Source organism: Hyperolius riggenbachi, chromosome 8, assembly GCF_040937935.1.
Source record: "Hyperolius riggenbachi isolate aHypRig1 chromosome 8, aHypRig1.pri, whole genome shotgun sequence".
In the NCBI taxonomy this organism is placed as follows: Eukaryota; Metazoa; Chordata; class Amphibia; order Anura; family Hyperoliidae; genus Hyperolius; species Hyperolius riggenbachi.
Genome location: NC_090653.1, coordinates 43,812,747 through 43,824,935, shown reverse-complemented (window position 1 = coordinate 43,824,935; position 12,189 = coordinate 43,812,747). Strand labels below are relative to the sequence as shown.

Here is a 12,189-nt window from a genome sequence, read left to right as displayed (position 1 = left end):
ATAATTTCCCCCCAGGACGTTGGCAGCTCCCACCTCCTCCTGGGGCACCGGATGTGGGGAAGAGTCCCCCTTGTCCATGGATTGGACAAGGGCTCTGGGGAGAGGGGAGACTTGGCTGCCCGGAGCTTCCCCCCATACCATGGACCATGCCAGCTGGTATAGCTGAGGGTGCCAAGCCCCATGCAGCCGGGGCTCCACATTCTGGCTATCCTATTTTGCATGGGGACAAGGGGGTTAAAGAGGCTCAGGAGGGGGACCCCACATCATTTTTGTATATTTCCCAAACTCTGAACATATATTAAAAATAAAAAAAAAATACATTTATATACATGTTAATAAATTCTCTGTCATTTTAGCGCAGTAACTTTGCTATTTTGTTCCTCTAACTTTAACATCAATTTTCTCAAAAACTATAAGGTCTTTTTGATTTTTTTTCTTTTTGTACCCACTGTCCTTCTCTATATACCCTGCAAATTCAGTGTTTACAGCACGTAAGGGGGTTTTGCTATTAACCGCAAAACCAGGCAGCCACACTCTGAACAAGAACTTTAAAATCAATTTTCTCAAAAACTATAAAGTCTTTTAGATTTTTTTTCTCTTGTACCCACTGCCCTCCTACATATACACTGCAAATTTGGTGTTTCTAGCACGTAAGGGGGCTTTGCTATTAAATGCTAAACTAGGCGGCCATAGAAATATTTCCCACACATGTTAATACATTATCTGTCATTTTAGCACAGTAACTTTGCTATTTCTTGCTCTAACTGTCCTCCTCTATATACCCCGCAAATTTGCTGTTTCTAGCACATAAGGGGTTTTGCTATTAACCGCTAAATTCGGCGGCCAGGGAAACCTTTCCCACAATCTGAACGAGAACCTTAAAATCTATTTCCTCAAAAACTATAAAGTCTTTTTGAATTTTTTTCTCCTGTACCCACTGCCTTCCTCCATATACCCTGCAAATTAGGTGTTTCTAGCACCTAAGGGGGCTTTGCTGTTTACTGGTCGGAGAGCAGGGAAACATTTCCCACACTCTGAACAAGACCTTTAAAGTGGATTTTCTCAAAAACTATAATGTCTTTTTAAAAATTTAGTTTTCCTCTTGTACCCACTGCCTTCCTCCATATACCCTGCAAATTTGGTGTTTCTAGTACATAAAGGGAGTCGGAGGGCAGGGAAACATTTCCCACACAACAAGAACTTTAAAGTGGATTTTCTCAAAAACTATAAGGTCTTTTTGAAAAAAAAAATATTCTTGTACATACTGTGCAAATGTAGTATTTCTAGTACATAAGAGGGCTTTGCCATTAACCGCTAAATTTGGCAGCCAGGGATTGGGAAACATTTCCCACTCTCTGAATGAGAAATTTAAAATCAATTTTCTCAAACACTATAAAGTCTTTTTAAAAATGTTGTTTTCCTCTTGTATCCACTGCCTTCCTCCATATACCCTGCAAATTTGATGTTTTTAGCACCTAAGGGGGCTTTGCTATTTACTGGTCGGAGAGCAGGGAGACATTTCCCACACTCTGAACAAGACCTTTAAAGTGGATTTTCTCAAAAACTATAACGTCTGTTTAAAAATGTAGTTTTCCTCTTGTACCCACTGCCTTCCTCCATATACCCTGCAAATTTGGTGTTGCTAGTAGGTAAAGGGGCTTTGCTATTAACCAGTCGGAGGGCAGGGAAATATTTCCAACACAACAGGAACTTTAAAATGAATTTTCTCAAAAACTATAAGGTCTTTTTGAAAAAAAAATGATTCTTGTACCCACTGTCCTCCTCCACATACAGTGCAAATGTAGTATTTCTAGTACATAAGAGGGCTTTGCCATTAACCGCTAAATTTGGCAGCCAGGGATTGGGAAACATTTCCCACACTCTGAATGAGAAATTTTAAATCAATTTTCTCAAACACTATAAAGTCTTTTAAAAAATGTTGTTTTCCTTTTGTACCCACTGCCCTCCTCCATATACCCTGCAAATTTGGTGTTTCTAGCACATAAAGGGGCTTTGCTATTAACCACTAAATTCGGAGGGCAGGGAAACAATTCCCACACTCTGAACAAGAAATTCAAAATGGATTTTATCAAACTATAAGGCCTTTTTGAAAAATGTTTGTTCCTCTTGTACCCACTGTCCTCCACATATACTGTAGATTTGGTGTTTCTAGCCTGTAAGGCGGCTTTATTATTAACCGCTAAGTTCGGCGGCCGTTCACCTGCCATTTAAGACTGGAGCCCACTGTGAACAGCCGGTTCATGAACATTTGCTGTAAATTCGTGTTTGCGAGTCAAAAATTTGATGCTCACTACATCACTACTGCTGAATTCCCTAGTAAAATGCCCCAGAGTAAACGGGCCTTAGGGTGCCTATTAACGGTGCAATTTTTTCATCAGATGCGTTCTTTCAGTGCAATTTTCATGATCAAATTGTACAGAAAACTGCACAGTGTTTGGCAAAAATAGATGTAAAAAGATTCTATGGTCAATGGGATCAGAAAATGTAATCATTCCTAATGGTGTATTTTAAGATCGAATGGAAGGGAGAAAATGCCCCAATTGACTTGCTTATGGGAACAATCAATAACTTCTGATTACTTTCAGTCATAAAAACTGCATTCCAAAGATTGCATCTGCGTCAATAAAATGCCTTTAAAACCACCAGCAAGCAAGAACATACTCAAAATAATATTGATGGTACTTTTTCAGCTACTTTTTAATACTTTTTCAATTTCAAAATGAAGAAAAGTTATTTTAAATAGAAGTTGAAAATGTATCTCCTAGGAGAAAACTCAGGTGAAAAAGTGAATTGCATATGGGCCTGTGTGTCCATTAAAATCTCTGGGCCATATGCAATCTCCTAGGAGAAAATGTTTTATCTTTGATTTAAAATACATTTTCGACACTTTGCAAAGGAGAAAGTGCCAAAAAGTTGGTTAAAAAGTGCTATAAAAATTATTTTGAGTATTGTTTTTGCTTGTCGGTGGTTTAAAAGGCATTTTAATACATTTTACTACACGATGTGAAAATATCACCTAGGAAAAAACTCAGGAGAAAAAGTGAATTGCAAATGGACCTCTGTGTCCCTCGCTGCAGCTATGCTAGCAGCTTCTACAGAGGGGACTCCACGTGTCTGCATGTCTCCCTATCCCAAAAACATACAGATAAGTTACTTATATACGGCCTCATTATAAAGCTAGCATGTAGCTTTATAGTGGAGCAGCTGGAGCGCACACGCCGGAGGCGGGGGAGTGTCCGTACTTCTGGCGTCATGATGCGACGCCAGAAGCGAAGATTACAGGACATACTGCGCATGTGCGGTGCAGTATGTCCGGGTCAGGGGTCAGGAGAGTCGGCCAGTACCGGGAGCTGTGGCTGACGAGCGGGACCCGACGACAGGGAGCGAGGGGAGCGGTGAGTATGTACTTTTCTTTACCTACACAATGCAGGTTTTATCTCTCTGCAGCCTTTCGGCTGCAGTATCCTTTAAAGGACAATTGAAGTGAGAAGATTATGAAGGCTATTATGTTGATTTCCTTTTAAACAATACCAGTTGCCTGGCTTTTCTGTAAATCCAATAAACTTCATTTGACTTCTCAAATATCACTGTGTGTGTCTCCTATATGATATATTTAACTGACATTTTTTATCGAAACAACCAACGATTTATACAGGAAAATCATGTTGACTTACAAGGTTGACCAAACTTTCGCATTCCACTGTAAATAAAGAATATAAAAAAAAAATACAGAAGGCAATAAACTGCATGCTCCTTTCTCATAACCCCGTGAGTCGGCTTCCTTCTCTTATTGGTGCAGAGGCCATGCTGTGACTTGTTACTGGATGAACAATTAAAATTCTGACAGACCCCTTGTACTGACCTCTAGTGGCAGCTAATCGTGGGATGTCTTCTCTTACCTCTGCAAACAGGCTCAGTTCCAGACCATCGCTTGTTCTTCATACATTGTCTCTCAGCAGATCCGGTCAGATACAGCCCATCCTGACACTGATAACTGATTTTACTGTTAAGGTCGTATGATGTTCCAGATTTTCTTGCTCCAGCCGGGATTCCAGGATTAGGGCAATATCCCACTGTATGGGAATGTTAAAGTAAACTTGAGACAGATGTTTCAAAAGGATTTTTACTTACCTGGGACTTTCTCCAGCCCCCTGCAGTCCATCTGCTCCCTCAATGGAGTCCTCAGTTCAGCTTGGTTGCGGACTACTGCGAATGCAAGGTCCCGCACCACCCGATCACTCATCCATTGCTAGTAGCATACCATTCAGTTACAGTCTTAAAGTGATCATACAAACACAGTTACAGTCTGAAAAAAATGAAAAAGTTTCACTTACCTGGGGCTTCGACCAGCCCCCCGCAGCTGCCCTGTGCCTGCAGTGTGCCGAACTGATCCTCCATTCCCCCACCTCGGCTTACTTTTGTTTCTGCCCACTAATCTGTTGGTGGTCCACTGCGTCTGCATGGCTTTTGCCCCGCATGTCCTCGTAAGGGTTCACATCAGCGAACAGGTCCTGGGCAGGCACGGTAAGAGGTCCTCACTTATTGCACCTGCGCAGGACTCATTCGCTGACGTGAACACGTACGAGGATACGCGGGGCAAAGGCCGTGCTGATCAGTCGGCAGAAGTGAAAGTAAGCTGCAGTGAGGGAACGGAGGATCGGTTCGGAATGCCACGGGCACAAGACGGCTGGGAGGGGGAGGGGTGTTCGAAGCCCCAGGTATGTAAAACTCTTACATTTTTTTTTCAGTTAAAGATCACTTTAACAAACTGTGCATGTGCAGAAAGCTCTCAGCTACAGGAACGCAATCAGGTGTTGTGTGTGGCTGGGTCCATGCATGCGCTGTAGTCTGCAACTCAGTGGAGTCAAGGATGTTTCATGGCTGACAGCAGCACAACGCAGGGGACCGTGAGATTATCAAGGGAGCAGACAAACTACATGCATGATTGTTGTCTGAGGGATCAGGTTACCCAGAATTGCCTGTCAGACCTTATACAGAATAAGCTTTTCTAATTTTAGCCCACCTCACTTTTTGACCAAATTCATTATCTTCCTCCTAATTCAACCTTAAAGGATATTACAGATGGTGGGGGATTAGATTTACTTAACTGGGCAGTGGCGTAGCTAAGGAGCTGTGGGCCCCGATGCCAGTTTTAGAAGTGGGCCCCCCAAGCACTCTATTCATAACAATTGATACGGCGCACTAAAACCGGCCAATGGCAACTACAGTGTCAGGGGTGCAAAAAGGGGATGGGGAGGAGTTTGTTGATGATTACCACTATTCAAAGTATTTATAGAAGTGATTATTATGAGCACAGGACCAATAGAGAGCTAATACTGTGGTTGAGGGGTGGGCCCCTTGGGGCCACTCTAGCCCAAGGGCCCTGATGTAGCCGCAACCTCTGCACCCCCTATTGCTATGCCCCTGTATCTGGGGCTTCTTCCAGACCCTAGCAGCCTATCCAGTCTCCCGCTGTAGTTCCGCTGACCTCCAGTGTGCCACTGCTCCCTACAAAGGAACCTAGACTACAACCGGTGGCATGGGCTACTGCGCATGCATGCGCTCGTCCGCAAAACACTCCCGGTGGTGGCTACAGGAGTGCGATCAAAAGAGGCAGTTCAATTATTAGAATCCTTCAGTCACTGTTCGAATTTTAAAGTTAATATAAAGAAAACCACTATTCTGGACCTGGGCTGTTCACCCCTCTCTAGACACACTATTCAATCCATAGTACCATTTAAATGGCAGACTAGCTGTATCGATTACTTGGGGATAAAATTATGCTCAAATGAGAGTGACTTATTTGGGGCCAACTACGACAGGCTTCTACCCGACTGTAAAAAATTGCTGGACGGGTGGGACAGACCCTGCTTCAATGTCTTTGGCAGGATATCTATCATCAAAATGATGATCCTCCCTAGATTACTCTTTGTGTTCCAGTGTCTTCCTATTTTTGTCCCAAGATCCTGGTTTCGAGGTGGACAGGCTGTGCTGCAGAGATTTATATGGAGGGGCAAAAAAAGTAGAATCTCACATAGACACCTTATTCAAAAGAGGGAAGGAGGAGGGCTGGCTATACCGGATATTTATAAGTATTACCAAGCAGTCCACTTGGGTAGAATACTAGACTGGAGGAAAGGCAAAGATCATAGCTTTTGGACAGATCTGGAGCTAGAATATCTGAACGAACATTTTGTCCTGTCATGCAATCTACAGGTACTGAACAGGTTGTCTAGAGGTTGTACTCAACCATTAATAGGCCCAACTCTGACTACTTTTAAATATTTGATTAAAACACTCCCAGGACCATGCCCCCTATTATCTACAGTTAATAACCCTGGCTTTACCCCAGGGATGGACAGGACTTGGCTTAATGGAACCGGTTTAGAACAAGATACTAGACTCTGGGATTTCCTGGGAAGGTTCGGTCTAGCCAGCCCGCCTCCACATTTTCCATTTTTTAAATATTACCAAATATCAAGCTATATACTCAAAGAAATCAGGTCTTTAGGCCCTATTAGGACGGAAGTTTCCAATTTTGAAAAATGGTTTCTGGCTAAGACTAAACCCCCAGGGAGCTTGTCACTTCTGTATGGGTCGTTGCTGCACTTCACGGGCACTTCACGGGACAGAATTAGGGAGAGGTGGGAAGGTGAACTGCAAATTAATCTGGACAATAAACGCTGGTCGAGCTGTATAGAGAATGTTTGGATGCCTAAAAATACAGTACTTCAATTAATGCAATATAAAGTAATCATGCGCTGGTATTCTACTCCGGATGCCCTTAATAAATTATACAGTTCCGTTCCATCTATTTGCTGGAGATGTTCTTATCCAGTATTACATTATTCCCACATTTGGTGGTCCTGCCCCTCAATCCAGAAATTTTGGAAAAAGGTTGAGGTTTTTTTAAGAGTAAACACAGACCTAGACCTCCGTATCAATAAAATAGAGGCAATCTTTGGTCAGGGCCTGCAAACCACTACTGAATTATCTATGGACCTCTTAATGTTTTCAACCTTGATCGGCAAGAAACTAATTATTGAACACTGGGGTACCCACATTATCCCTACAATATCAAGTTGGCTCACTAGATTTAACGAGCTCTTAGAGATAGAGTACTCACATCCCCCCGAGGCCCCAATGACTGTTACCAATGAACAAAACAGATGGATAAAGCTGTATAATTTTTGTTCTGAGAAATTCAAATTCTAGCCATACTATTTTAAGGGTAATGTTAAGTAGCTATTCTTTACACTTTTACACTTTACTCTTGGTGATTTCTTTTCTATTCACCGTGTTCTCCAGTGGGTGGGACAACTGGGAGTGTGGGACAGCTCCCCAACTGGAACGAGTGCTAGTAGTGTGGTGTGTGTGTATGGTGTGTCTGTGCGCGTGTCCGTGCGTGTGCCCGTGTGGGTTGTCTGTGCGTGTGCCCATGCGTGTGCCCATGCGTGTGCCCGTGCGTGTCTGTGTGCGCGCGTGTCTGTGCGTGTGTCTGTGCGTGTGTCTGTGTGCGTGTGTGTGTGTGGTGTCCAGCATAGGGCAGTGTGTAGATAAATGTTGAGCTGTGGGGTGCACAGTTTTGCTTCCGTGGTTGCTGAGGGGGGGCGCGTCTTGTACGCGGGAGGATGCGGTACTTTTCTTCATCTTTGGTCTGTTTCTTTTCTCCCCTTCTTTATTTAATTTTATGAAATAATTAAATTTGATTGGCAAATTCTGATTAGCAAATATGATGAGACTTTATGCCCAACACCAAGAGCGTGGTGATGAAGCCTATCAATATGGTTGGGCCTTCATAAACTGTGGCTAGGCTCTGAGCTAATCAAGAAAAGCAAAAAAAAGAGGAAAAAAAAAAAAGAGGCACGTGGAAGTTACCCACGACTGAAGCTGTGGTTGGTGATCTTTCGGAGGGGACATTGGCATCCACATACCGCCCAACTTTTTGAGATAAGAAAGAGGAACACCTTAAAGAGACACTGAAGCGAAAAAAAAATATGATATAGTGAATTGGTTGTGTACTATGAATAATTACTAGAAGATTAGCAGCAAAGAAAATATTCTCATACTTTTATTTTCAGGTATATAGTGTTTTTTCTAACATTGCATCATTCTATAATATGTGCAGATTACACAACACTCAGCATTCAAAATGATTCTTTCAGAGCAGTCTGTGAAGTAATGACCTCTCCTCTAGCAGAGGAAAAGTAAATAGTCCAGGAACAGTTGAGATAATAAAAGTCAGATAACAGCCCTCTCCACGACTAACTTAGTCGGAGAGCTTAATGTTAATTGTTTGCATAGAGATAACAACTGGAGTTTCTCAACTCTTCCTGTACTGGAAACAATTAGACTGGTGTATCTGATCTTAATGTTTTATTTCTTAGCTGTGCTACACATACAAATCATAATATCATCATTTTTTTTTCGCTTCAGTGTCTCTTTAAGACACACCACTGTCACCCTTCCTAACCACGCCCCCGGCACACCCCTCGTCATGCATATCACAAAGAATTCAGAATCAAAAGATGTAGTTTTGTTATTCAAACCACATTGGTACTCTCTATCATCATTAGATGTTCTTCATTTTAATATTTGAAAATAAGACATAGATACATTTTATTGATGGGAATAAAGTTTAGAGTCAGCTAAACAGAATTTTAAGTATAAAAGTGTACATAGAAGTGTACAACAGTCTTGAAAGAGGGACAGAAAAAAAAGGGACAGAGGGATTTTTTCCGAAAGTGGGACTGTGCCTCTGAAAGAGGGACAGTTGGAAGCCATGGCAACCTAGAGGACAGCAGATCTACAACGAGGAACCTAAAAGATTGCAAGGGATAGACTAAGCCCCAGGTGAGTAAATTGAATCCCTCCCATGAGATGAGGGAAAAACAGTTTTATACATAGCTGGGGCTTCCTCCATCCTCCTCCTATGCCTGCATCCTCCGGTAATCTTGCAAGTCAAGTAGTGATGAGCGTAATTACCTAATTACGATTACGGGCTCAATCGAAAATTTGTAATTTCGCAAAATTATGCGAAATTTTGCGTTTATGCAGAATTTCATCATTATGATCATTTTTGTAACGGAAACAAATCGGAATTTCGTGTTTAACGCAGAAATTCAGCCGTTCTGTTTTGTTCCAGTCCAGAGCGTCCTGATACATACATAAAATGACAGCACGTGCAGGGGCCTTTGTATTGTCAGATCCCAAAACCAAGTGTCTCAGCATGCATCACTGCTAAGTGCACCTTGGCAAAGAGCACCTGTCTTAAAAGTGGCTGCAGATAGAGCCTCCTGATACATTTAAAGCAACAGCACTAGCAGGGGCCTTTGCATTATGAGTAATTGCAATCAATGAGTGACTTTCCTCAGTTTAGTATTTACTTACATTTGAATAATTACTATCAAAAACAAAATTACATCCATTTGGAGCGCAATGGGGGAGCACGCGAGGCCGGACTGTGCCTGCGCCGACTGGCTGAATTGCCGGGCCGTCTAGCGGAGGAGGACAGCAAGGGAGCGATCAGCCTGAAGGGGGCTGAAGGAAGCCCCAGGTATTTATAAAACTTTTCTTATCTCAGGTACACTTTTTAGTGGAATAAGCCAGGTTGGGTCCATGCTACTGCACAGGCACAAGCCGTTGACAAGGGCTTAACGATGATTTAACGGAGGACACAGCACTGGAACGGCCTGGTGAAGGGTGACGGATTAACAAGAGGCTTCCCTCTATTGAGGTAATTACCCATTTGGGGGACTTGTGTTCTTTAGAGGTACACTTTAACCTTATGTCCTGTTTTTGTCACTGCATTTATGGCTGTCCTGATTTGTAAGCCCAGTATAAAGTCCAGGAGGAGGGCTGCATTTCATGCTGGGTGTACAAACCAGTGGCACCATCACAATTTTTGGCCCTTATACTAGGATAATTTCTGATCCCTCCAGCTTCATTTCACATTCCTTACAGAAGTTCTCGCAGGTAGGTGTGGTCCCGCTCCACTTCCCGTCCTCCTGGCAGGTGCGCTTCTCTGGTCCAAACCTTTCAAAGCCCGCATAGCAGTCAAAGTGCAAAGCATCGCCGATGTAGTACTTCCTTTTCCTTGGAAAGTAGTCTCCCATCTCAAACGTCATCTGCGCCGGACACAGGACATCTAGAAGAAAACAGAATGGACAGAAAAGAGAGCTGTGACATGGTGCCCAAACATCACTGGATATTGCGGCATGATCGGTCTTCCATTTCAATAATTCAATAGTTTTATCGAATAGGAAGAGAATCGGTACCACAACATGGCTGCCCGATCCATCTTCCCATCCATTTCAAACCAAAATTGGTCAAATGGATTGATTAGTAATGGCTGAAAAATCTCAGTCACATGGGCTCAAACAGGTGCACGGCGGTAACGGACTTCAATATTGCAACAAACGTCTCACCCTCAGCCACTCCATTCCTCCTCGGTCAGGACACTAGTGCCACCTCCTCCCTTCTGCTGTGCAAGACAAATGAAACACTGCTGCTCTCTTGCCTCCCCCTTCCTCACTCACTGTCAGACTCCTCACACAGTACAACTAGCTGCTTTTTCCCAATGATGACCTCTTATAACCATGGGGGTTACATATTCACCACAAGCCCTCATGATAAATGCCTCTTCACCTCACTCTCCTCTCACTTCTCCTCCTACTCTGACTGCATGCTGTTAGTTTAAGCACAGTACAAACATGCTGCCCCTGAATCTCTGCGCCTGATGCAAATGTTTCACCTTGCTTCATGAGAGAACCGGCCCTGTGAGTAACCGATGTTGTTGATACAGAAAAGTCCCTGTTATCCGGAAGTCAGGGAACCAGAAGTCTCAAATAACTGTCATGCCTAAGGGGATAAGTGGGACTGTGTTTTGCGGGGGTTACAGGTGGTTTTGCTGGGAATTAAATACTTACCGAGCCTCCAGCTTCTAACCTTTCTGTAGCTCCCAGTGGCTTTCCAGCATCTGTGTATGGCTCCCGGCGTGTCATGTGACCCGACGTGGGTGAGGTGACAAGCCGGGAGCCATGCCCAGAGGATGCCGGAAAGCCGACGGGAGCTACAGGAAAGTTAGAACACGGCGCTGGAGGCTCGGTGACTATTTAACCAGCTGAGCGGTCTGGACGAGCTCAGCTCGTCCAACACCGCCAGCGGCTGCCGCTCAGGCCCTGCTGGGCCGATTTTGATGAAATAAAAAGCAGCACACGCAGCCGGCACTTTGCCAGCCGCGTGTGCTGCCTGATCGCCGCCGCTCTGCGGCGATTCGCCGCGAGCAGCGGCGAAAGAGGGCCCCCCTAGCCGCCTGAGCCCTGCGCAGCCGGAACAAAAAGTTCCGGCCAGCGCTAAGGGCTGGATCGGAGGCGGCTGACGTCAGGACGTCGGCTGACGTCGATGACGTCACTCCGCTCGTCGCTATGGCGACGATATAAGCAAAACAAGGAAGGCCGCTCATTGCGGCCTTCCTTGTTTATTCTGGGCGCCGGAGGCGATCGGAAGATCGCCTCCGGAGCGCCCTCTAGTGGGCTTTCATGCAGCCAACTTTCAGTTGGCTGCATGAAATAGTTTTTTTTTTATTTAAAAAAAACCCTCCCGCAGCCACCCTGGCGATTTAATCAGAACGCCAGGGTGGTTAATGCGGCATGAGGGGAAGGGGGGAAGGGGAGAGGTTTGTGCTTTTTAGGCCAGAAGCTCAAGCAACCGGCAAGCACAAGTGTCTGGCATCAGGAGATCCCTGGAGGTTCCGGATACTGGTAACTTTGCTGTATTATTCAGGTTTTCCAATTAAATTGCATAGTGAATAAACATCCCACCATTTAGTGTAAATATGTTAATAAAATATTAATATTATTATACATAGCAGTAGATCACCTTTTTTCTCTAAGCAGTAAAGTTGACAGAAGCCAGGCTCAGAATACACGCTGGGCCGAGATCACAGCAGACCTGGCGAGTACAACAGGTTGATGTGTGCACAGGACATGGGGTTGGGCAGTGACTTCTGGCCCACACTTACCAGTAAATCCTTATATTGCTGGTCATTGGGGCTCTGCACACTATCCTGATCAGGGCCGGCTCTAGACTTTTTGCCGCACGAGGCGAACTTGTGAAGATGGTGCCACTAGCCGCCCTCCCCCCCCGAATAGGTAGTACAATTGCCCC

The 12,189-nt window shown here is 44.3% G+C and overlaps 1 protein-coding gene across 1 annotated transcript in view; it reads right to left on the bottom strand.

Annotated features, from left to right (window-relative positions):
• The window catches only part of LOC137528773 (complement factor B-like), a 119,990-nt gene that overhangs the window by 89,706 nt on the left and 18,095 nt on the right, over positions 1-12,189 (bottom strand). Inside the window, exons 3-4 of the mRNA XM_068250338.1 lie at positions 9,983-10,168; positions 3,921-4,094 (exon numbers count right to left, since the gene is read on the bottom strand). Coding sequence (XP_068106439.1) covers positions 3,921-4,094; positions 9,983-10,168 — 360 coding nt within the window. The remainder of the gene's footprint in view (positions 1-3,920; positions 4,095-9,982; positions 10,169-12,189) is intronic.